Source organism: Pelodiscus sinensis, chromosome 10, assembly GCF_049634645.1.
Source record: "Pelodiscus sinensis isolate JC-2024 chromosome 10, ASM4963464v1, whole genome shotgun sequence".
Classification (NCBI taxonomy): Eukaryota; Metazoa; Chordata; order Testudines; family Trionychidae; genus Pelodiscus; species Pelodiscus sinensis.
Window position 1 is genome coordinate 21,647,501 of NC_134720.1, and position 26,284 is coordinate 21,673,784.

Below are 26,284 nucleotides of genomic sequence, written 5' to 3' on the forward strand. Positions count from 1 at the left end.
ACAGACAACCTTTATTACCAATAATATGTAATGTACTTTACAATATTCCTGACATATATTTCAGCTGCCTGGATTTTTTTTTTCATCTGGCCTTCAGATATGAAAGGCAGAGTGATTTAACACCTGTTTAGATTTGTCATCCATGTGACAAAATGAAAAGTATGCCGTTTGCAATAAACGTTGCATAAAATAGTTAATTTGCATTTAATTTTAATGGTTCAAAGAATGTCAGGCAAAATGGTCGGCCCTCACGCATGTTCACTTCATCAAATCTGGCCCTCTTTGAAAAAAGTTTGGACACCCCTGGCTTAAAGCTATTTTCAGAGCCCTCTGATTGTGAGCCAATCTGAACTGAGGGCTAATTAGAGAAGCCTAAAGACTTTTCTAATTTGTACCAGCAACCACTCTTCTATACTGGCTGGCAGCAAAGAAAATAGCATAAGACAGCGTTTCTCAAACTGTGGGTCCCAACCCCCAGGGGGTTGCGAGTAACTTATAGGGGGATCGCAAACAAATTAGAGGGGGGTCACGAGCAACTGAGAGGCTGGTTGCAGCAACGGAGAGGGGGTCACGAGCAACTGAGGGGGGGTTGCAGTATCACAAGTTTGAGAACCCCTGGCATTAGATATTAATGAAATGGCCCTATGCCATCTCACAATCCATTTTTTATATGGGATTTTTCAAGGAACTCCAGATCTTCTATTTTAGGGCTGGTTTGCCATGGTAAAGTGTCACAAAGGAAAGATAATTAATAATATTCTCACTGGATTAGCCTGAAAGGCTACTGTGGGCAGCTTTCTTTGGAAGACTGGATGGTGGCCACAACGTGAGGTTTCAATAGCAGTAGAAGGGAGTGAGGCTTATAAAGAGGCTTCCAACACTGATATGTGGGAATCACTTTGAGAGAACTGAACAAAGTTACTTGACTGATGGTGATTTACTGTATTTATGCAGTACTATTTAATCACCGGTGTCTATATCTGAATAAAAAACATGGCTCATAGGCCTTCACAGCTTCTCCATATTTTACCTTAGGTTCCTTAAAAAAAAGTCTGGATATCTACAAACTGAATTACAGAATAGTGAGTGATGCAAGTATGTGTAACAAGCACATCGTTGTGAATAAAATATATGCAGGCCATTCCAGCAAGACAGCATGCCAGCGCAGTATTTGAATCGACACTTTCATATAGCAACAGTTCACCTTCTATGTAGTCATTTATGTTTAGACTGAAAAGTATGTTTGTTTTTGAGACACATTGACTGTCTTTACTTCAAAACATCACCAGGAAGGTATTGAGTCACAGATACGTAAGAGAGACAGACGGTTTGATATAAAAACAGCTCTTAGCATATTAATAACAATATTCAACTACATTCTGTTATTCCTCAGAGACTAAACACATAGCCCCAAGTCACTTATTGTAAAAAAACAACAACAACAAAAACAACAAAAAACAAACAAACAAAAAAACACTTTTTTGCTCTTACCAAAGTTACTTGAACAGTAATGGCTCTCAGGGGTCCCATTCCTTCTACATTTTTGCTGGCAGAGGGCAACTGTAGGTTTCAAAGCTTTTTTTTCATAGAACAAAAAAAAGTGAAATTGATATTGAGTTGGATTAAAATATTCTAAATATTTTCAAGATTCTTCCTGGTGTTTTCAATCTATAGAACTAGATTTGAGATTCCAAGGGATGAGTTGCCTGAAGATTATTTCAGAAATAGTGATCTTCCAACTTCCTCACCCAATCTTTACTGGGTCTTTTTTATATACATGTCTTAACATATCTACCTTAATGGCAGTTGAACAGAAATGAAAAAGCCTTGTATAATCCAGAATTCATCCTATAGGTTGAACCTCTCTGGTCTGACAACATCCATCATCCCGGCATGATTTTAGTCAGCCAGATGTCCACTTACTATGGGTGTAGCCAAGATACCTGCAGTCCCATAAAGTATGTTTACAGCCACCCTTCATGCCTCTCAGTGTTCTGTGCCATTACTTAGTTCTAGTTTACCCCTAAATGTCTTCTGAAGAAGTGGGTTGTGCCCAGGAAAGCTCGTGATACTATCTACATTTTTTGGTGTCTATGGTACTGCAGAGCCATCTTTGTAAAAGTTTTTCTAAGAGCCTAGTAAGCAGTGGAAGTGTTGGCAATGCTGCTAGACAAGATTGACCTCCCCTGGTTTGGCAAATTCTCAGGTCCAGCACCAGTCTGGACTAGAGAGGTTCAACCTATGTAAAGACAGAGATTTCAGAAGCTCACTTGGTTTGTGAGGTTACATAACTGCATACACTTAATTGTCATGGGTACAACTAAAACCTATCGATAAGACGTTAATCTTTTCGAAAATATTTGCTGGCAAATTTATGAAAGATGCTAGTGCATCTTTAATGTATCCCTGTTGTGTTTATGCATTCAAGTATAAATGTTAAGCCATGTGGGGGTTGGAGCAAATAGAGATGCCAAGATGGCATGAAAAATGATGGCAGGTTTATCAATAAACTGTCTTAATTTTGTGGGTTTCCAACATATCTGTGTTCGTGTTATTTAATGCACAATTTTTTATTTATTATTTATAGTAATTTGCAATAACACTTCTATTTGACAACGTAATGCGATCTGATACATGCATTCAGATTACTTCCTTGCGCTCTGTTGCCGACTTCCTCTCTAGCTGGGGGATGCTCAACCCCACTCCTACCTCCCCACAAACCCCCATCTTGCCTCTTTCCACTCCTGCCCTGCTTCTTTCCACCCCCTCCCTCAGCATGCCCCATCCCCACTTCTCCCGCCTGGTGTCTTTTGTATGCTGCAAAACAGCTGGTAAGCAGGAGGCACTGGAAGGGAGTGGGAGGAGTTGATCTGCTGGGGCTCCAGCGGGCAAGAAGCACTGGGAGGAGAAGGGGTACTTGGCTGAAGGTGGATGCTGAGCTAATTGTTCTCCGTGGGTGCTCAGCTACTGAACACTTAATATTGTAAATGAGACACAGTATTATAGTTATAACTATACAGCCCTGTTCAGATAGAAAAGATAATCTTCCAGTTCAAGTACTGCCCTTTGACTTGGGCCATCTAGGTTCAACACTGTATGGATTCAGCTTCTTAGCTCTGTCAGATATCCTGTGACCCTAGATAAGTCACTTAATTTTTCTGTGCCTCAGTTACCTTTCTTTCCCCTCTCTTTCCTCCTTTTGTCTATTTAGAGAGTATGCATGAATGCATATTAATGAATGGGAAAATGCATCACAAAATATTTTGTCAGCTATGATTTAGTGTGCATTCGTGATTATACTTCAAGGTATCCTGGGAAGAATAGTATATGAAAAAATACTGTATATTTTGCAAACATAAATCAGCTTGGTACAAAACCTCGCTACCACACCTGAGAAATGGGAAAAGGCTTGTGTGGATGAGAAATGTTGCAACTAAGTGAACCAGAGAAGGTTTTATCTGAACCACTATCAGTTTTATCTGTAGCTATACTGGAAGTAACATGACTTGCCTATATAGTTAAATTAAAAACAAACCTAACTCATTACGTAGCATTATATGAAACATTTAATTGACTTACTTTAATCTTTTGAAAACTTCAGGGCTTTTCAGTATTTGGTATTTTTCTTAATAGTAATGGTACTGTAAATGTATATAACTAAATATGATGGTTAATGGAAGTACTTACTAAAAGTTAAACAGTCACTTACGGTTTAACAAGCCTAATACAGGCTTGAACTCTTTTGATTTTCAAGATAATAAATGCCTATTATTACTGAAGATTCTGTTAATGACAAAATGCCCATAGTCTTTTTCCATGTGCTATTCAGTGATTCACCAAATGTTTAAACTGTAGATGGTTGTTTTGCTGATACAGGTCTAAGTCATGGACAGCAGATCACAAATCGAGAGGTCTTCCTGTTTGTCTCTTCCAACAAGTTCTCCTTTGTGGTTCCTCTCAACTCTGCTACATACTCTGCGAGATCACTATTAGACTGGTTTTATTTTTAACATCAATGGTGCCACAAGGACTGGTTTTAAAAGTTCTAAACTAATTAATAAAGCTTACAAAAAACAAAACAAATACCAAAATAGATGAATGAGCTCCTTGATGTAAATGGTGCAAGGTGGGACAGCTGACAAGTTTAGGGCACAGTAAATATAGGAAGTAACAAAATAGAGAACTTTGTTGAGGAAGAACTGATTAGTAGTTACTAGGGTTCTCTCCACTGTCATATAAAAAATATCTTGCTTTTATAGTTTATTATTTTGACTTTTCAAATGTTTTTCACCTAATGACTATTTTAATAGCCTTTCACTATGTATTTTCAGCATCACATCTGACAACCCTTCTGAAGTTTTTCTTATGACAATTTGATATGTTTTAGTACCAATCAACCCACATGCTATAAAAAACATCATAAATAATTTGTGTGTGTGCTGTTATTGTACATCTAATCTCTCACATTCAGGATATGAAGATTGCAAGCATTAAGCCCTTCAGAATCCCAGCAATAATGAGGTGTTTTTGGTGAAGCATATGGGAAACTTTCCACTGATCTTAGACACACTGCCTATATTTAGGTAAGTTATAAAAGGGGGCTCTCATTTTTAATACTGCATAGTTCTTTTACAAATCACCCCCACAATCTTTTGTGTAGTTCTAAACTCAAAGATAAAACATTGCTGTGATGTTGTTAGTAGGGTCTAATGAGAATTTGATTGGCATCTGCACCATTTGTTAGATCTCACCAACTAGACAAACAGACATGCATGGTCAATTTTTATATAAAAACTCAGCCTGAAACTACTTCATTATTTCCTCAGAAATCTAAATTGAAACAATTTTCAGAAGAGTAACCAGATTTTATTTAGCATAAACAAGAAATCAGTCTTGCACTGCACTATGTGATTATCATGGTGAAAGGTACTTGCTAGTTGCCAGAAAAATGAGCAAATGTAGGAAATGCTACTTCAAACATTGAGCTAACATTTTTCACCTGCATCAGTAAGACAGACAGGAAACTCTAAACTGGAGAAGTTTTCTTTAATTATGTTTAATGGAGTCTAGTGATCCCTGGGGAGCATTATTTCTCGTATACTCCCTTAATATTTTTAATACAAACAAACCACAAAACCAAGTTCTGCTTTTTCACCAAGTTACTACAGTTTCCCTTCATCTTTCCTTTCTCCTGAAAGGAATTCTTCAGTATAAAATAAATAAAACTACTACAACTTACTTGCTGTTGCAAAGGGAGTGGTTGTAGCTGGAGCTGTGGTTGTAGGTAACTTTTTGGCTCTGAACTTATAGTGACCAATAAAGCCATCAGCAGTTAAACTTAAATCAGACAGGAACTGAACAAGCAACTCATTTCGTTCAGATACAATGGGCCTAAAACAGAAAAAAATACTTGTTTTGTATGCTTTAAACCAGGAAGCTCAGGATCTCAAAGCAGGCAAGTATCATCCCCATTTTACAGACAGAGAAACTGAGCTGCTAAGTCATCTAACATCACCTAGCAGGCCAGTGGCATGACAGAAATTCTGAAGAGCTAGTTTTGTTTTCTAGAGGTGACAGTAACTTTCATTGCTATAGGAAACTATTTTCAGGAGATTCACTGAAGCAAGCTTTAATTGGAAACATATTTAAAAAAGCAGTTCAATATACCTGTCTTTGATCCAAATTATTCCATCAGTTAGGCCTGATGCTGGAAAGGCTTATGCATGTGTTACTTTATGTACATGACTAATGCCATTCACTTCATACTGATACTCTAACATATTCTGAAAATCTCATAGCAATAGCCGTGTTAGTCTGTAACTTAAACTTAAGAAAACAAGTGGTCTGGTAGTACCTTACAGACTAACAATAAATAGAGACAGTATCATGAGTCTTAATGGGGCACAACCCTCTCCTTCAAATCATGAGTGGAGCAAGAGGCACAGAAACACTAAAAATTTAAAGCAGGGAGAGGAGAAAAAAAGCTGTCAATTATTGTGTACATGCTGAATGAAACTAATAGAGTGGGCTGTCGGTGTCTGAAGATATGGCTTCTTTAGGACTCATTATCTGGAAGATAATGTTAAGCACGTGTATAAGTGATACTGAAATAGGGGACCTTACACCCATGCAGCACCTTTGATTTCAAGGAGGCTGCTTAGGATGGGGAGAAGGACAAATCAAGGCTTTTGGGGGTTCTTTGCTTGCATTTCAGATACTCATGCTTAGGTCAGAATTTTGTTCTTTACCCAGCTCTTTCAGTTTTATCATACAATTAATCATATTTCTGAGACTAATCTCAAAATGAGTACAGTTACATTCAGCAGTGACTCCGCAGCAGCACAATGGAAGAGCAGCTTGAATAACTAAAGGAAGGGAACCATATTTCAAAAGCCCTGGGTAACTGACAAATGAGAGAGGGGTTTGTTTTTTTTCAAACTTTTAAATGAAAACTCAACTATTCATGTTTGAAGGGACAGAGAAATTGAATTCAATATTGGATTGTGAAATGCCTGGTAAATTAGAAAAGTAACTAAAGGAAGAGTTTCAGGTATTATTACCTTCTCTGGGTTAAGATTTTTTAAAAATAATTGGGTAAATACCCTCATCTTAAATGTAAGGTATAAAATTTGTTACAGATTCCTCAGTGAAGTAGTTGCCATTTCATCAAGGGTGTCTATATCACTTTCCACAGTGGGGCCCCAATGCAATTACCTCAGGGTATGACGAATTCAGTAAGAGTAGGGCTGGGCAAGAAGCAGCCCAGGGGCCAGACCCAGCCCACCTAATGCTTTGATCTGGCCCGTGTACTACATCTGGCCACTTTCTATTTATATTCTGCTGCCCATGACACCAAATTTCCAGACAGTGGCTTAGGCAGCAGGACCCTATTTAAATGGCTAATGGCTTCTAGTTGTGGCACTACCCAGATCACAGGCTGAAGCCACAAGCTTTTTAAACAGCCACTCCAGGTAGCTGCCAGGCAACACAGTAGCGGCAGAGCTATGAGCCCTTTGCTGTGTTTTTAATTGAAAGTCTCTGGCTCATGCAACTCTGGGGGGAATCTAGTCCCCAGTCTCACCCCTTGCACCCCAGATCCCTCCGCTTCTGGGGGTGGTGCTGGCCTGGGACCTTGCACCAAAATTAATTAAATGGCCTCCCTGCAAAAATTATTGCCCACCCCTGTGTAAGAGCCTCTGTGACTATGATTTTTGCTGTTACTACACATCTTATAGTATGCAGGGATGGCAGCAGCCCCTTCCCCTATCCCCTCTCCTACTCTCGTACATTTTGGAGACTGTTTTGATTTTCATTAATAATTCTGAATGTGCATTTTACATACAAAAGAAAGGTCACAAGGAAAAAATAGGAGCAAGAAAGAAAATGGAGAAAAAGGGGAAAAAATCCTGGTGCGAGGAAGAAAAGAAATGGTTTTAAAAAGTAAATCTTACAAAATTATTCTGCCTGCCTCCCACCACTCAATAAATCTGATAGATGTTTGGTTTTTCCATAAGCCTTAAGTGGCTGTTCTTAACACTCCTAATTAGGTCCTTAAAATAAAACCTGTGAATATCTCAGTTTTTGGCTGATATTCCACAAGTGAAATATTACTGCAGTTAATTGGGTGTGGGTTTAAGACACCCACTAAGACACACTCACACTTTCACTGGTTATTTGGAATTCTACATCTGAAGCTGACTCGAGTTGCACAGAATTTGCTCTTTTCCCACAAAGTTGGCACAGAGTAGTGGAATTACAAGAACCCTGCAAATTTGCTCTGAGAAAGCTGTGTTCTGATTGCAAAACACTAAAAGTAAAAATAAATGTCTGAGGGATATTTGACCTAGCTGTATTATCATATCTTCTCATTTGAATTAGAATAATACAGCATAGGCCAGGGGTCAGCAGCCTTTTCAAATCAAGGAGCCAAACTACATCAAAATTCAGAACAAGTAGTCAACAAAGAGCCATATAAGAATGTCCATTTGCATGAATGAAAACATACAAGTTAGTAATATTGATAGTTGACATACTGATTAATAATAGCATAAATGAAACATTGTGCTCACAGACTTTTATTTAATGGGACTTCTGCTGCTGCATCTTTCTGCACATTTATTTGAAGTTTACATCATAACTGGTCAAATTCAGCTTCATGCACGCATTCAAGCTGTCTCTGTCAATCTTATGGCAGGGTGCTGGGGATGTGGGGGTGCAGGCATGCGGGCTAGGATGTATGAGGTGCTCAGGGCTGGGAGGTTGAGTGTATGATGGGCTCAGGGCCCAGAACTAGGGTGGGAGGTGCAGTAGTGTTATGGCAGGGGATTGGGGATGTGGGGGTAAGAGGGACTCAGTGCAGGGAGTTCAGGTAGGATAGGCTCAGGCTGGGGTGTGGGGAGGGGTTATGCTGTGGCCAGATGGGGGCAGGGCTCCAATTGGGGCCTTGTTGGCCAGGCTTCATTTTTAAATGAAGTAAAATATTATGTCCAACGCAAAAGGTTTCAACACTGTCTATTTATGGCAGGGGTGGGGAATCTTTTTGGAGTTAGGGGTCACTGTCCCACAGAAAAATTAGTTGGAGACCACACAAATGAGAAGCAAAACACACACACACACACACACACACACACACACAGGGTATGTCTACTCTACAGCGTTAATTCGAGTTAACGTAATTCGAAATAATTCGAATTAAGATAACTCGAATTAACAAATCTACACACAAAACCGATTTCGAAATAGCTTTTTGCTATTTTGAAATAGCATGTCCACATTGAGTGGACCCTGAACCAAAGTTAAGGCTGGCCGGAACCAGTGTCGGCAGGGCATCAGGTTAGGACTTAGTGTGTGGGGCTGCTGCCTGAGGCTAACTGAGCTCCATGCTTAAAGGGACCCTACCCCCACCCCAGACAGACAGTTCTCAGGGCTCCCGGCTTGCTTGTCTACCGTGATGAGGGACAGCAAAGCAGTCGTGTCTTGGACTGCCCTGAGTGCCCGCACTCGGGACACCACAGCACTTGGCCACATGGAGCCAGAGCTGCCCCTGGGCCTGCCAGTGCATCTCGTGGGGTCGTTGCCATCAGCTCAGCTGCACTTGCTGCAGGCTTCCATCTGGGGGTGTGTGTCAATCGGGGGGCTGTCAGGATCCAGGAAGACCTGTGGGAGAGCGTCCACCCCTCAGAGCCACCCCAGTCCTCCCCACTGGGGGCTCGTGCCCCATTCCTCCCTCAGGTCCTTCCACTTACCCTCCCTACCCCCCTTCCTGATGTCAAATAAAAGACACGTATGTTCAAAAATAGAAACTGGGTTTATTGAACAAAACTGGGGGGGGGGTGAACCTCCGGGGAGACTGGGAAAAGGAGGTGGGAGAGGGGAAGAGAGAAGAGGGGAGGGGGAAACCTGCGAGGAGGGAGCTGGAAGGGAGAAGCAAGGTGAAAAAAGGGGAGGGGAAGCTCATGGTCCAGGGTTGGGGGTCTCGCCGGACCAACTTGATTTTCATGCAAACCTGCTCCTGGGTTTGCATGTGGCCTTTGATGGCCAGGCTAGCAGCTATCCTACCATAGACGGCTGCATTCCTCCATCTAGTGCGGAGATAATGGACGTTGGGGGCATCCTCCCCAAACCTGAATAAGGTCCATGATCTCCACCCTGGATCAGGAAGGCACCCGCTTTCTCCAACCCCTGTCAGGCTCCTGGGAGCTGGCAGACTGCTCCTGGGGAGCGATGGAGGCCTGGCTGCCAGTGGCTTGCTGGCTCATGTTTTGGAGCCACTGGGTCAAGGGCCCCGGTGGCCACTTCTGGCTCTGGGCTGGCAGGCGTGGAGCTGGCACAGGCACTGTGGCCAGACTCTACCCCTTTAATGGCTCCGGGGTTGGGGGAGAGGACAGTAAGTTTTCCTGGCTGTGCCCAGAGTGGCCACCAGGGCTCCCTGGGAAGGGCTGGAGGCCCCTGATTTCGAATTAAATGTCTACACAGCACTTAATTCGAAACAGCTATTTTGAATTTGGCGTTACTCCTCATAGAATGAGGTTTACCAAATTCGAATTAATGTCCAAATAGCGGTTTGTATGTATAGACGCTATTAAAGTTCATTCGAAATAATGGCTGTTATTTCGAATTAACTGCAGTGTAGACATACCCAGAAAGATTAACTTTTCTGCAGTTCCAAGGTTAGTGGATTTTATGGGGCCCCCTAGGCTCTGGGGTGAGGCCAAAAATGAGGGGTCCAATGTGTGGGACAGAGCTGCCAGCGAGTGCAATAGAGATGGGGGTGCAGAATCTGGATGGGAGGTAGTGTGCAGGAGCAGGGTGTGGTTGGGTGGATTATGCAGAGCTATCTAATTTTGATCTTTACATTATGATATGCACCATAAAAGAACTAAAAAAGTACATATGGTAATTCTCAGAGACTAGCACACACAGTTGAACCTCTCTCATCCGAGACTTTCTACAACTGAGAGCCCAGGCAGCTGGGAGTAGGAGCCAGATGAGAGTCTGATGGCAAGGGGCCTGGTAGCTCAGAAAGGGGGCTGGGTGAGGAGCCCAGTGACCAGCAGCAGAGGAGCCAGCATTGCTTTCCCCTGGTATGGCAAACTTCCTGACTGGGCCTGAGTGCGCTGGACCAGGGTAGCGATGTTAAGTAACGATTAATTTACTAGTCGAATAGTCGATGGAATTTCCATAGACTAGTCGATAGGCACTTCCACATTCCTCCTTTGAAATGGAGGAATGCGGAACTCCACATGCAACCTGAGGCCAGCGGGAAGTCCCACTGTCTCCGGGGTTGCACACGGATTCTAGCTGTGAAATGTACAAGAGACCCCAGGTGGGGTGCTCGTGCATTTCAAAGCGGAAGCATCTGCATGAAGCCTGGGGCCACTGGGGAACTCAGAGTCCCCTGCTGACTTCAGGCTCCATGCTGTGCTACCAATCTGAAATGCCATGAGGAGCCCAGGGCCAATGGGGGACTCCCCAGCTGGTCCAAGGCTCTGCGCAGCATTTCCACAGAATCTGTGATCAGCTGGGGACTCCCCATCTGACCCCGGGTTCTGTGCAGCATTTCCCCAGAACCTGAGGTCTGCTGGGGACTCCTCAGTCGATCCAGGTTCCGCTGGGGAGTGCTGACCCTGGGATCCACGCAGTGTTGCTGCTTTGGAAGGCCATGGTAGCGATGCCGCTTTGAAGTACGCCCTTTTCCCCACCCTTTACTGCCTCTAACAGAGACAGTGTGGGAGGGAAAATCGACGAGTTGACTCGACTATCTGATAAGCATTTGCTTATCGGATAGTTGACTAGTCGACTAGGCCTTAACATCCTTAGATGAGGGAGGTCCAGCTATATCAGCAAATCTGAACAGTGACTCGGCCTGCTGTCCTAAAACAAGCCAGCAACTTTGGAGTCTGCCATCAAGATGCTACTTAACAGAAGCAGCTGCTCTCCATGTACATAAAAACATTAACATATGCATTTGTTGAATACATCAGGGATCAGAGTGCCTCTTGTCTGGTGATAGATCTGCTTATTTAAGAAAATGCTCCACCTTGAGAAAACTAATGCACAACATTTAAATTCACCTTTATATGGTGTTACTTTTCCTGAAGGGTTATTTGCACTTTCATAGCACTAGTTGCTGAGGGACCTCAAAGCAGCTACAAATATTAAGAGATTTACACTGCCCTGTGTGATTGTTACTGTTTCATTTTATAGAAGGATAAAATGAGAAATAAAGAGTTAAGAGGGAGACCATATTAATTTTCACTGAAGTCCACACACATTGGAATAAGGCCTCAAGTAAGTAGTTCAAAGACAGAGCAATGACTGAAGCAGGATTATTCACCCTCTGTCTTCTGGTACTAAGTTATTCATATTTATTTATAGCATAAAACTGAACTACAATCCATTTTTGTCTTCAAGTAAAGTTATAAGATGTAATCTGTAAGTACATGGGGCCAGGAGGGAACTTATAAATAGCAGGGAAACTGCTGTTTAACTACAGCCAAACCTGATCCCTTTGCACCACCTAACAATCATGAAGTGATTGGCTCAGAATGTAGAACAAGGCCCAGTATATACAAAGATCTTTTAGCAACTAGGGATGTTAGCATGTAGTCATTTACACAATTAAATGGTAAGCCTGAGAGGTGAGACCCAACGCACAGGGGAGGCTGGGGGGCAGGTGGGAGCTGGTGCTGGGGAAAGCCAAAAGCCAGCTACCATGAGCAATGGCTCCCTCAGAGCTGCCTCTCCCTCCTCCCCGCCCCACACTGCTGTCTGTTATCAGAGCTAAAGGGGTGGGGGGCAGGTGGGAGCTGGCTCCGCAGAACCTCCTCCCTCCCCCCACTGCCTCCCACAGCAGCAGCATAAGAATGGCCGTACTGGGTCAGACCGAAGGTTTATCTAGCCCAGTATCCTGTCTTCCGACAGTGGCCAATGCCAGATGCCTTAGCGCAGGCCTCGGCAAAATACGGGCCACATCCTGACTGCCAAGCTGACTGATCCATCCTGCGGATGTTGTGGGGAGCCCCAGAGAGGCTCCCTGCTTGCCTCACCCCACCTGCACGCCACTCAAATGCAGCTGCAGGGCAGTTTTTCTTTAAAAACTGTGAGGCTACGTCTACACTGGCATGAATTTCCGGAAATGCTTAAAACAGAATAGTTTTCGTTATAAGTATTTCCGGAAAAGAGCGTCTACATTGGCCACAGATGCTTTTCCGGAAAAGCCCTTTTTCCGGAAAAGCATCTGTGGCCAATGTAGACGCGCTTTTCCGGAAAAGAGCCCCGATCGTCATTTTCGCGATCGGGGCTTTTTTCCGGAAAAGACTACTGGGCTGTCTACACTGGCCCTTTTCCGGAACAGTGTTCCGGAATAAGGACTTATGCCCGAGCGGGAGCAGAATAGTTTTTCCGGAATAGCGGCTGATTTTGTACAGTAGAGCATCGTTGCTATTCCGGAAATTCAAGGGCCAGTGTAGACAGCTCGCAGCTTATTCCGGAAAAGCGGCTGATTTTCCGGAATAAGTGGCCCAGTGTAGACACAGCCCATGTGTGGAGGGGAGGGGGATAGCTTTAGGAGCTTCTCCCACCCCCAGCACAATCCCATTGGCTGGGAGCTGCTGTTTCCCCTTCCTGTACCCATATCCCACCAGAGCATAGGGCTGCAGCCAGTGCGGAGGCAGGGCAGGCAGGCTGATTCAGAAATGGTGCTGGCTGGTAAGTCTCCTGGCAGAGCCTATCTCTGGCACCCCAGTCCTTCCCTTCCCCAAATCTCTGCCTCCCACTCCACATACCCAAATCCTCTGCCCCCTCCTGTATCCATATCCCCTCCTAGATCTGGCACCCCAATTCCTTGCCCCAGATCACAATCCCCTCCTGCCCTAGCTCACAAGCCAAATCCCTGCACCCAGTCCAGTGCCCCAGGTCACAACTGCCTCCTTATCCCAAGCTCCCTTCTGCACCCAACCTCCATCCCAGACCCCACACCTCTACCATTAATATCCTTGGAAGAGTGCGGCCCTTGAACACTTTCCACATTCTTGGAGCCCCTCCCATCAAAATTATTGCCCACCACTGCCCTAAAGGGAGTGAACAGAAACAGCTAATCATCAAGTGATCCCTCTGCTGTCATCCATTTCCAGCCCCTGACAAACAGAGACTAGCTATGCCATTCCTACCCATCCTGGCTGATAAGTATTGGTGGACCTAACTTCCATGAATTTATCTAGTTATTTTTTGAACCCTGTTAAAGTCCTTATCTTCACAACATCCTCTGGCAAGGAGTTCCACAGGTTGACTGTGCACTGCATGAAGAAAAACTTCCTTTTGCTTCTCTGAAACCTGCTACCTATTAATTTTGTTTGGTGATCCCTAGTTCTTATGTTATGTGAACAAGTAAATAACTTTCCCTTATTCCCTTTTTCCACACCAGTCATGATTTTATAGACCCCTATCATATTCTCCCTTAGTCTCCTCTTTTCTAAGCTGAAAAGTCCCAATCTTTTTAATTTTTCTTCATATGACACCCATTCCAAACCCCTAATCACTTTAGTTGCCCTTTTTTGAATATTTTCCAATGCCAATATATCTTTTTTGAGCTGAGGCAGCCATATCTGTACGCAGTATTCAATATGTGGGCATACCATGGATTTATACAGAGACAGCAAGATGTTCTCAGTCTTAGGGTATGTCTACATTGCATTCCTCTTTTGAGAGAGGAATGCAAATGCAGAGGAATGAAATTGCAAATGAAGCGTGGATTTGAATTTCCCGTGCTTCATTTGCATAATTGCATCCAGGCGCTATTTCAAAATATCCTATTTCGAAAAAAGAAACACTGTCTAGATGCGATTATTTTGAAAGAAAACTCTTCTTTTGAAATGACCTTTAAACCTCATTTTACCCAAAGAAGGGTGGTCTTTCGAAATAACTGCATCTAGACAGCGTTTCTTTTTTCGAAATTGGGTATTTCAAAATAGCGCCCAGTTTATACAAATAAAGCACGGGAAATTCAAATCCACGCTTCATTTGCAATTTCACTCAGCTGCATTTGCATTCCTCTCTCGAAAGAGGAATGCAATGTAGACATACCCTCATTCTCTATGCCTTTTTAAATTATTCCTAACATTCTGTTTGCTTTTTGACCGCCACTTTATGTTGAGTGGATGTTTTTGAGAGAACTATCCACAATGACTCCAAGATCTCTTGAGTAGTTATAGCTAAATTAGTCCCCATAGTTTTGTATGTATAGTTGGGATTATTTTTTCCAATGTGCATTACTTTGCATTTATCAACATTAAAATTAATTTGCCATTTTGTTGCTCACTCACCTAGTTTTGTGAGATACTTTGAAGTTCTTCACAATCTGCTTTGTTCTGTGCAAGGTGGGCAGGAGAGAGCAGGTGCTCGGCAGGAGGCAGATTAAAAGGCACCTGCCCACTCTCCCCCTGCAATGCTGCCTCTGAAGCCAGCTCCCCATGAGCACCAGCTCCCATCTCCCCACGTGTAAACATGTAACTACTAAAATTTCCAGCAGTTACATGTTTACACAATTACACGCTAGTTAACATCCCTATTATCAACACCAGGTACTTTATAGTACAGTACAGTATTTATAGTATAGTACAGTATTTAGCTATGCTACAATGACCTTTGACCACACAGCTGAAAAAAAAAAGTCTTTATTCTCAGAAAGTTATAAATAAAAGCCCAAAACTCTAGACCTGAAGTGAAGCATAGTAGCTGGGGAAAAATGAATTTAACCAAATATGCAGGATGAAATCTGAGCCCCACTGAAACCTCCCACCATTTCAACAGGGCCAGGATTTCACCTTTGATTTCTGGTGCTGCCAAGCAACTATGGAATTGTAACTACAGTAACTGAATGAAAACGTATTAACTCTGGAATCTGAGAGACACACAGGTCACTCATTTTTTGTGACTGCTGCCTCAGAAAGTGAAAAATGGAGAAAACAATAAGAGACCTCCTTTTCACTGATCCCTGGGATTGACAAACCCTTACTTCTAAGGAAACATGATTTTGTTAAATTTATCTTTATTATTCTAACTCCAAAACATCATACGTGGGAGGAAGAACATCCAACTGTTCTGTTTTCTGGAATTATTAAAAACTAAACTTTTTATTTAGAAAGTTATTACCATTCATTACTTTTGAAAATGACCTAACTGAGCTCTACTGAAAGACCATTCACAAACAAATCACATACTATTCTCATGAAGGTACAGTGTAAATAATCTAAAGGATAATTTGTCTCAGTCTACCACACTTGTCATTTGAAAGAGCCATTGTGTAAAGAAACATTTCCTGTTGGCCATTCAACTATAGGTTGGATTTCCCTGTCCCAGCACTCTCAGGACCTGACTGGTCCCAAAGGAGGGGATTTGCTGGACCAGGGATGGTCAATTTCAGCCCCTCTGCTGCTGGCCTCCAGGCTCTCCACAGGGTCCGCCAGCCTCCTGGATTGGCTTCCCTCATGGCCACTGACCCCAGTGCCAGTCCCAGCCACCAGACCTGAGTTCCCTGCCCACCGGACTGGCTCCAATCCCGGCCCCCCGGCTGTCAGGCCAGGCTTTGTTCCCAGCTGCAGGGGCTCTCTGGACCAGAGAAGTTCAACTTGTAGTGACTGGTCTCAGGCGTAAACACTCCCTTCAAATACAGACTTTTGTGATTTTTATAGCATTTTGTTTTAAGAAACACAAACAACATAATATCTTTTCAAATAGTTCGACATCAAGAGTCCACATTATAGCTGAAGAGTTAAGTTAAATTAATAACCTCACTCAGGAACTTTATGCATTTGCTAGAATAATTAAGACTTGCTACTGTCAGCTCCAGACCTGATTGTATAATTACAGTGCAACTGGTTGGCGTTTTTCAGGCTGAGTGCCCTTAACTCCAGAAGCTCCTCATTAGAGCTGTATTTTTAAAAGACTTTTCTCAGAGCCGTGACAGTTATGCAGTAAAGACTTTTCAGTCTTTCTGGATTTTAGTCCTCTCAGTAATATAACTACATATGAGACTTACTGTAAGTATTGAGATATGTAGGCATGTTAATGTTACAGAACAGAAGAAAATGAAGCATGCATCACATTTTCACAATATATGAATGTTTAAATGTAAAAATAGCAAAACTAAAGATGCATATAAACACCACTTCCTTGCTCTGTCTACCAACTAATGAATGCCTATCTGTAACCTGCATATTCAGTGAGAAAAAAAATCATTAACAATTACTGTCGTGCTTCAAAAATAGATCAAATTGTCCCAAAGTTCTATCATTCATTTGACTAGCAAAGTGGAAAAGTTCTGGTAGTTTACTGATTAAATAAACTCAGTAAACTCATTTGTTAGTTCATCTAAAAGTATTTGAAGTCAATAAGTAAATTAATTGGAGCAGAAGCACATTCTTTGTATTTCATTGCCTCATGTTTTCCAGGTTCATCCAAGGCCATGGGATTGTGTCATTGATCTCTGAGCCCTCTGATATTAATATGCACAGCTGTTACACAGGACATCAGGACAACTGAAGATAGTGCCAGATTATGTAGCACTTGCATGGACACAAGGCCTAATGCAGCAAGAGGAAAAAGCATAGGCACTGACAGAAGACTATGTTAAACACCCCACTAGACTAGATTGTTTTTTTAGAAAAAACTGCCCTTTTTCAGAAAAAACTTCACCTGCGTCCACACTGCAATTGTGTTCTTTCGAAATTAATCGAAAGAGCACAGGGGTTTTTTTAGTGATAGAAATGTAGCCGTCTTAGTCTGGGGTAGCTGAAGCAAAATGCAGGACAATGTAGCACTTTAAAGACTAACAAGATGGTTTATTAGATGATGAGCTTTCGTGGGCCAGACCCACTTCCTCAGATCACTATTTCTTCCACTATTTGATCTGAGGAAGTGGGTCTGGCCCACGAAAGCTCATCATCTAATAAACCATCTTGTTAGTCTTTAAAGTGCTACATTGTCCTGCATTTTGCTTCAGGGTTTTTTTTTTAACATTGGTAAACCTCAAATTACAAGGATGAACGCCTTTTTCGAAACAGCTCTTTCAAAAAAAGGCATTTGTGGACGCAGAACAGGGACATTTTTCGAAAGAAGAGGTTATCGAAAAAAGCACAGGTGCCCCGGTAGCAGTGCTGTGAATAGCAATCAGGTCTTTCTTTTGAGAGAGCGTCCATGCAGTCTGGATGTTCACTTTCAAAAAAGCAGATTGTTTTTTCAAACCAGTTTTGAGGTGTGGATGCTCTCTTCTGAAAGAAGCTTTTTCAAAAGAGCTCTTTCAGAAAAGCTTCTTTTGAAAGAAGCTTGCAGTCTAGACTTACCCATGTAGTGCTCTTTTTAGAATGGGCTTTTTTTGTTGTGCATTACTGTGGAAAGAGCACTGATGTAGAATGCTACAGAACCTGTAGCTTCAGTACACAGAATAGAAGAAAAACTAAATATTACTAAGAACTACCTTAATAAAGAATGTTTTCTAATAGAATACTGTTACAGGACATACTGGCCTTTAAAGGACAGAACTGTATGTGCCTGCACCAAGAATTCCAGAAAGATCCTTTAAGACTCTGGGAATTGTGTAGATTGTTGCAAGGCAACTGCGAAAAATGTTCCAGAGAATATAAAGAGAAGCTGCAGGGAGAGATCAGGGATAAGGCAAAACTATGAGGGAGTTAATGACCGCATTCACTTGATATTTCTCTGAGCAGCAGCTTAGGTGGAACTGAAAAAGCTCAACGAAGAGGGCAAACTAGAAAGATTTTGGAGGAGTCCAGAAAAGCTGTGCTAACATAACCTAGAAAGATGCCAGGAGAAAGGACTTTTTTTTAAAAGAGGGCAATGGATTAAATTACTCTTAAACAGTGAAGTGGATGATCTTTGCATAGAGCGTAAATAAGCCCTTCATTGCATAGGGCTTATAGACAGAGCTCTTCAACAGCTCTACTGGTGGCTGGTGTGGAAACCCCTTTGGTCCAGGAGTGAAGGACCAGTCAGCCTGGCGCCAAGGGGGTAAATAAAAAGGAACTGTTTATCTTGGGGAAGGGCAAAGGTCAAATAGCAAAGCCCTGCATCAGTACCAGTGAAGGCTGTAGCCCAGGAACAACCTAGGAAATATTCTGCCCTTGTATTGGGACCAGAATGTGAGGACATCCATTTTGGTAAGTCACCCAAAGCACTAAAATTACCAATTGAATAGAAATGGGAAACTGAAACGTGTGTGACCAGATGAGGTAAGGCAAGATTTAACATACGGTGTCTAATGGTGAAAAGCATAATCATTAGAAATAAAATAAATTGTCATTGAACAACCGTATTTCAGTGAGTTATGCATAAACTAAATGCCATGGAGCATGTTCCACATTTAGGACAGCCCTTATGAAAGAAAGAGAAAATCTTTGTAAGCAGTTATCTCTGCATATACACAGGCATTTAAAAGTCAAGCCTTACTCGGTACAATAGCTGCAATATATTAACAGGAAAAAGCCCACAGTATGTACTTGATGTAGAATATGAAATTTTTCCAAAATAAGCTCAAGAAAAATGTAGTGACAAATTAATGACCAAAAAAAATCCAATTATAGCTATATTAATAACCCAAAGAAATTACTCACGCAGGTGGACTGTCTCCACAGTATTTCCCAATTCTTTTAGCATCATTGATTTCCCCACCATTAAACACGGCCACAAAATCATATCTGCAGTAGTTATCTCTCTCCACATCAAACTTCTCAAATTTCAACTCTATGACCTGCAGGGAAAAACAGAAGTTCCTACTTAAGATTATTATTTTTTTACAATTAGATAACAAAGAGCATAATAAAACTAACATCAGTGTGCATTGTTCACTTTGTTGTCAATTGGTGAAAATTGTTTAATCACTTGTCTGCTTCTTCAAGCAATTAGCTGTCTTCAGTATATGATTTGTCCTAAGAACCGCTATCAGTAAGGGTTTGGGGGTATTCTTGGGTGCTAGAAATAGAGTTCCTCATTCAGGGTATGTCTACACTACAGCGCTAATTCGAACTAACTTAGTTCGAATTAGTTAATTCGAATTAGCGCATCTAGACTTAAAAAATAGTTCAAATTAGCGTTTTGCTAATTTGAACTAGCGTGTTCACACTGATTGGATGCTGGGTCACATTTAAGGGCAGCTGAAACTGGTTCCAGCAGGGCATCAGGTCAGTAGTTGCTTTGTGTGGCTGCTGTCTGAGGCTATCTGAGGCTTGTGCTTAAAGGGACCCCCCTGGACAGCCGGTTCTCAGCTTTTTCGCTTGCTTGCCTACCTCGCCGAGGGACAGCAAAGCGTTTTCCTCTGCGCCTGCCCTGTGTCAGTGGTTCCCATTGGGGACACCGCTGCAGTTGGTAACATGGAGCCAGAGCTCGCCCTGGGCATTCTGGTGCAGTTCTTGGACTTGCTGCTGCAAGCCTGCCAGCAATGGCTGGAGGCTGCACGTCAGCCCCCTGCCTCTCCACCTGGCCTCCTCCGTGGAGGAGCCGCAGCACCGCCCGGATGCCAGCGTGCCCCACCGCATCTGGTGTTTGGACACCAGCAGCCCGCATCGTCCTGGAGCACTGGGAAGACAGACAGTGGACCCAGAACTTCAGGATGAAGGACACCTTCCTGGAGCTCTGTGAGTGGCTCGCCCCTGCTCTGCAGCAACGGGACACTCGCATGAGGCCCGCCATCCCCCTCCAGAAGCATGTGGCCATCGCCCTCTGGAAGCTCTCCACACCGGATAGCTACCGATCTATCGCGAACCAGTTCAGCGTGGGGAAATCCACCGTTGGAGCAGTGCTCATGTAGGCACGGTACTCACCGGCCACTGGGCCGGGGGCTGCAAGGAGGGGATGAGCAGCCCCAGGGAAAACGGGGGTGGGGGAGGAGGAGACAGTGCCCCACATAGGAGGGTTCATTTTGTCCCGGCCTTACTACACGCCATCCGCGATGGCCAGGATCACAGCAGGGGTTGCTTCTGGGAGTGGGGCGTGGGGCAATGCCAGGGATCGAACACTCCCAGCCACCCGGGCACCCCAGTGATTCGCGGTTTGCTGTGTGTCTCTCTGCAGGTGGTCAAGGCCATCAACCGGGTGCTCCTCCGCAGGGTGGTCCGCCTCGCCAACCCGGATGCCGTCATCCGGGAGTTCAGCACCCTCGGCTTCCCCAACTGTGGGGGGGCCATCGAAAGGACGCACATCCCCATCCGTGCCCCAGAACACCAGGCCTCCCAGTACATTAACCGCAAGGGTTACTTCTCTGTGCTCCTGCAGGCCATGTGTGACCACTGGGGCCAGTTCATGGACATCAATGTGGGCTGGTCCAGAAAGGCACATGACGCCAGGGTATTCCACAACTTCTCCATGTGCCAGAGGCTGCAGGCCGGGACCTTCTTCCCCAACCGCCACATCAGGGTTGGGGACATGGACATGCCCATCTGCCTGGTGGGGAATGTGGCCTACCCCCTACAGCCCTGGCTCATGAAGCCGTACACGGGGCACCTCAACCCCTCCCGCCAGGCCTTCAATGCCAGGCTCGCCAGGGCTCGCATTGTGGTCGAGGGGGCCTTCGGACGATCGAAAGCACGCTTTAGGTGCCTCCTCACCCGCCTCAACCTCGCCAAGCACAATATCCCTCCCGTGGTGGCAGCATGTTGCGTGCTGCATAATTTGTGCAAGCGGAAGGGAGAGGCTTTCCTGCCAGCCTGGATGACTGAGGCTGAGCACATGGCTGGCCACTACGCTCAGCCCCGCACAGCCGCCATCCGGGAGGCCCAGCGGAAGGCCGTCTGGATCCAGAAAGCCCTGCGGGAGAGCTTCCAGGTAGAGGAGGAGGACTGAACTCTCCCTGCATGCCCCATTGGGGCCTTCTTCCACCCTCCCCTCCTTCTTCTTTCCCCTCCCTAACCCCCCTTCCTAATGTGAAATAAAGACACCTGTTTTCAAAACAGCAATCTCTTTTTATTTTACATAACTGGGGTGGGGGGAGGGAGGAATGAGGGTGGGAGAAGGGAGGGGGAAACCTGGGAAGGAGGGAGCTAAAAGGGGGAGGAAGGGAAGGGAAAGCTCAGGATAGGGGGTCCTGCTGGCTCTCCCATCTCGCAGCACTGCGGGTGCGGGTGCGTCAGGGGGGAGTGGGTATGGAGGGTGGGGCAGGAGGGACGGGGGGGTGCAGAGGAAGCGGGAGGGGGAGCAGAGGTGGGAGGAGGAGCGAGAGCTGGGGCGGCCGCAGGGGCCGGAGCAGGATGAGGCAGGAACCTGTCCACCAGAGTCTGGAGGTGGCCTCTGAGGTCACGGCCCTGCTCCTCCAGCGCCTCCAAGCTCCGCTGCCGCAGCTCCTCCCAGACCCAATGGTCCTGGGTGCGGAGCTGGTGCTTCAGTAGCCGCAGATGTCACCGCTGGTAGTCCTCCAGGTTGCAGGTGCACCTGCTGGCCCGAGTGTGGGTGGCTGTTGCAGGTGGGGTGGTGTGCCCTGCAGTCCCAGGTGCTGCGGCTGTGGTGAAATGAGCACTGGTCAGTTCTCCCTGGGAACATGGTGGGTGAAACCCAGTCCCCCTCTGCAAGGCGAGGTCGGCGTGTGAGGAACAGGCCAGGGCCCCTGCATGACACCCAGCTGCTGCTCCATGGTGGGCAAGGCCCAGGCGCACTGTTCCTGGGCTCCCTCTCCCCCTACCCTCCGTACACATAAGGGGAGCATGATGGCACTCACATGTGGAGCCCTCTTCGGCCTTGGACGACACAGCTGATGTGCTCTGTGGGGTGCTTCGGGGGTCCTGGGCTGGCTCCCTGTAGGCTCCTGGCTCTCGGCATCCTCCTCCTCCTCCTCCTCGGTGTCAGGGATGGGTCCCTCTGCCCTGGGGTTGATCACCACCCGGGGGGCATGGACAGCGTGAGCCCCCAGGATGTGGCCCAGAGCGTCAAAGTGGGGTCAGGCCTCCAGGTCGGCCCCTGGCTGGGAGGCCCTGGAGTAGGACTGCCGCAGGTCCTTGACTTTGCAGCGGACCTACTCCCGGGTCCGCATGTGTTCTCTGGCGGCCAGGCTGTCAGCCATGCGGCTGTAGACGGCCATGTTCCTGTGGCTAGTGCGGAGATCATGGACATTGGAGGCTTCTCCCCAAACCTCGATGAGGTCCACAATCTCCGCACTAGACCAGGTGGGTGCCAGCCTCTTGCAGCCCCGGGCAGGCTCCTGTCTGGTCTTGGGAAGAGAGGGAGGGCTGGGTGGCAGTGGGTGGCTGGCTCATGCCGTGCCAGGTGCAGGGTCTGCTGGCTGGGTGCTGGCAGGCTTGCAACTGGCACGAACACTGTAGCCAGACCGTGCCCCTTTAAGGGCTCCGGGCCGAAGGGGGGCAGAAGAGTTTTCCTGGTTTGTCCCAGAGTGGCCACCAGGGCAAGCTGGGAAGAGCTAGCCTCCCACTAGTTCAAATTAAGTGGCTACACAGCCCTTATTTCGAACTACTTAATTCGAACTAGGTGTTTGTCCTCGTAGAATGAGGTTTACCTAGTTCGAATTAAGCGCTCCGCTAGTTCGAATTAAGTTCGAACTAGCGGTCTGCATGTGTAGCTGCTATGAAAGTTAATTCGAACTAACAGCTGTTAGCTTTGTAGTGTAGACATACCCTCAGATCCTGATTTGATTGGCAGGACTACTATAAAAAAGCCAAGCACTAGAGAAGGAATGTATTTTATTTGTAAGGGATTTTTGTGAACAGATTTTGATTCCAGTGATAAGACAGATCTGTGGAGTCCACTATCAAGTTATGCTCTCTACTTTAGTTCTTATACTGGACCCATCCAGCACCTTTCAGCAATGCATAAAGCTATATAACTGTAGAGTTGATTCCAATGACTCATCCTTTAATAAACGTGCTATTTTTAAATAGCAGTGAAGCAGAGATCTAAAACACTGGGATTACTGTCAAATATTTATCTGCTGGTGGTTCTCTACTGCTGTAATTAAGTCTACAACCTGCTCCTTTTGACGAAGGAGATAATAGGTATGAAACTGTCTTGATTATTTAAGGTTTTCCTTTTTTTTTTCCTTTCCACTAGGCTCTCACCAGTGCTGCTCAACTATCTGCTTCTTTTCCATAATCTTCTGGTTCAGAATCTCAACTGGCTGCAGCTGGGAGTAGGGCAAATGCAGTTAGAAAGGGAAAGTGAGGGAAGAGCAATAAACTGGCTTGGAAGGTAGGGAGAGAGGACGGTACTAGATGAAACAAAATAGAGACGTGGAAAGAGTAAGGTGAAGAGAGTAATTGGGGTAAGAAAGGGGGTTAGCTGACAAGGTAGAGAATACTGAGTAGAGCAAACTGAAGAGAGAAAAAAAAAGGACACAAAACAGGAGAGAGAACTAACGGTGAGGGAATAAAAACAGAATTTGTGTAAGCAGGACAGCAATAGAATGTCTAGTCTTCTTCTTGCTGTATCTGGGCATCTTGCTGTCCAGTCTAATGATGAAATGGAGGGAGAGAAGAGGCCACCATGGAGGAGAACTTATTTACTGAACTCCCCAAAACAATTACGTGTCTAATTTAGAGCATAGCTTGCCTTAATGGCCATATGCTGGTCAGGAAGGGAAATGGGTGTGGTTTGATTCAGTCCTTGTCTCATGAAAAGGTAGAAACTCTATATAGAAATATACCCGCTGGAATGGAGAATCTTCGAATGGCTCATTTTTAGTGTAGAATATCCTCATGTTAACTAGCCAGAAGGAACTGAAATACATGGTTTTTGTGGGCAAGGAAAATCCCTTGACTCATTGAAAACTATGTACCACTGAGATAAGCATTCTAGGAATAGCATCCATTTGGATACTAAAAACATGTATGGGGACTGGATATCAAGAATAAGAAAACAAAAGGAAAATCCTATCCTAAGTCTTCACTACAAGCTTGTGGAAAGTTTTCAAGATCATTTGGAGATAAATGGGAAGAATCCAAGTAATCTGCAATTTTAAAATATTATTAAAAATCACTGCTTAACCATGAAATGCTAAATGACCTGCACATGGCAAGCAAGGAATGTGGCTTATAGAGGACTACAGAAGAGACTAACATGACATATACCCACTAGTTCAAGAAAAAAATATCCTGGTAAATGGAAGAACTAAAGATTCAAAGAACACATTTATCACTGTACGGCCATTTCATTTGGCCAGAGATTAAAAGGAAAGTCTGGGTGGCATGTAAAAGAATTTTGTGAAGCTGATGTAGTTATGAAAAGTAACCTACCAAACATGCCTCAATCACTGTGTACTTCCTGCCATGATACAGTTTATGGAGCAGAAACCTGGGCAACAACAAAGAAGATGAAACAAAGATTGAGACCAGCCCAATGCATCAAGGAAGGATGTATTCTGTGAATAACACTGGGTGACAAGACACAAATAAATGCATCTGAAACAAGGCAGACGTAGCTTAGGGCCTTATAAAATGTCAGTAAACCTAGCATGAAGGCAGTTGATTAACCTGATCAAGCTGAGGGAGACCTCAAGATAAGAAACTAGAAACAAATAAGTGTTTTATAGTGGAAGCTGTTCAGTAAGACAAATCCCCAAGTATATCTTATGAAGACAGTCAGAGTTATTATTGAAATAATGAATTTCAGTTTTCAATAGGCATTAAAGTATACATGGATGCATCCAACAGAGAGTATATCACAAACTATATACATTTTATTAAACTTCAACCTGCTGTTCATATTGTTTATTCTAAGACAGATCAGAATAAGAAGAGTGCACGTGATCCAATTTACCATTGGATTTACGTTAATTAACAAAATAAACACTAAATCTTCTGAAAAACCCCGGCTGGCCATATAGCAGCATGTAGGAATTAGAGTACATGGGAAGCTACGTACCCAGTTATAGGTAATATTCAATTGAGACACAGAAATCATTGGAAAAAATGTCAGAAAAACACAGAGAAGCACAGAAACATGAAACATACAATAAAACTATATAACATATGGGGAACATCTAGATTACAGACTTTTGTCGACAGAAGTTTTGTCGACAGATGCTGTCGACAAAGCTTCTGTCGACAAAGAGCATCTAGACTACAGCCAGTTCTGTTGACAAAGCAAGCCACTTTGTCAACATGACAGTGTAGATGCAAAGGACAGTGTAGATGCAATAACACCTTCTGTCAACAGAACTCTGTCGACAAAAGGCGTTATTCCTCGTAGAATGAGGTTTACAGCCGTCAACAAAACTGCTGAGTTCTGTTGACGTTATGTTGACAGAACTCAGCGGCAGTGTAGACGCAGGTATAGTTTTGTCGACAAAAGTGGACTTTTGTCGACAAAACCCTGTAGTCTAGACACACTCATGAAGAGAAAGTATATATGAATAGATAATGTGCATCCCACACATCCTCAACTTCTGTAATTGTAAACTTAAATTTGTTTTAAAAATTTTATATGTTCCTTTGAAATTATGAAGTGTGGAGCTAGTGAGTATAAAATTGCTAGCCTACATTTTAATTTGGGGGGGAAACTGTTAAAATAGATACCAAAGCTCACCTGATTCCTTGGGGCTACAATATGCCATGAGCAAGTGACGCCTGCTGGGTAATCTCGATCTGGCCAATTGGGAGTTTTAAAGGACCCAGAAGGCTTGTCTAGTCGTCCACCACAGTACTGATCCCCTAGAAATACAAAACAATACAGACTAAAAGCAGAGTTCCACATGCTTTTCCATTACAGCCAAATCTCCAACTCCTGTGTGTAGCCCAAATAAACAAGCTTTTGTGGAGGGTTCTCAGCTGGGGCC

At 44.3% G+C, this 26,284-nt stretch overlaps 1 protein-coding gene across 1 annotated transcript in view; it reads right to left on the bottom strand.

Annotated features, from left to right (window-relative positions):
- PCOLCE2 (procollagen C-endopeptidase enhancer 2) overlaps nt 1-26,284 on the bottom strand; it is a 44,387-nt gene that overhangs the window by 4,239 nt on the left and 13,864 nt on the right. The window contains exons 4-7 of the mRNA XM_075937662.1: nt 26,035-26,159; nt 19,128-19,264; nt 5,240-5,391; nt 1,492-1,575 (exon numbers count right to left, since the gene is read on the bottom strand). Coding sequence (XP_075793777.1) covers nt 1,492-1,575; nt 5,240-5,391; nt 19,128-19,264; nt 26,035-26,159 — 498 coding nt within the window. The remainder of the gene's footprint in view (nt 1-1,491; nt 1,576-5,239; nt 5,392-19,127; nt 19,265-26,034; nt 26,160-26,284) is intronic.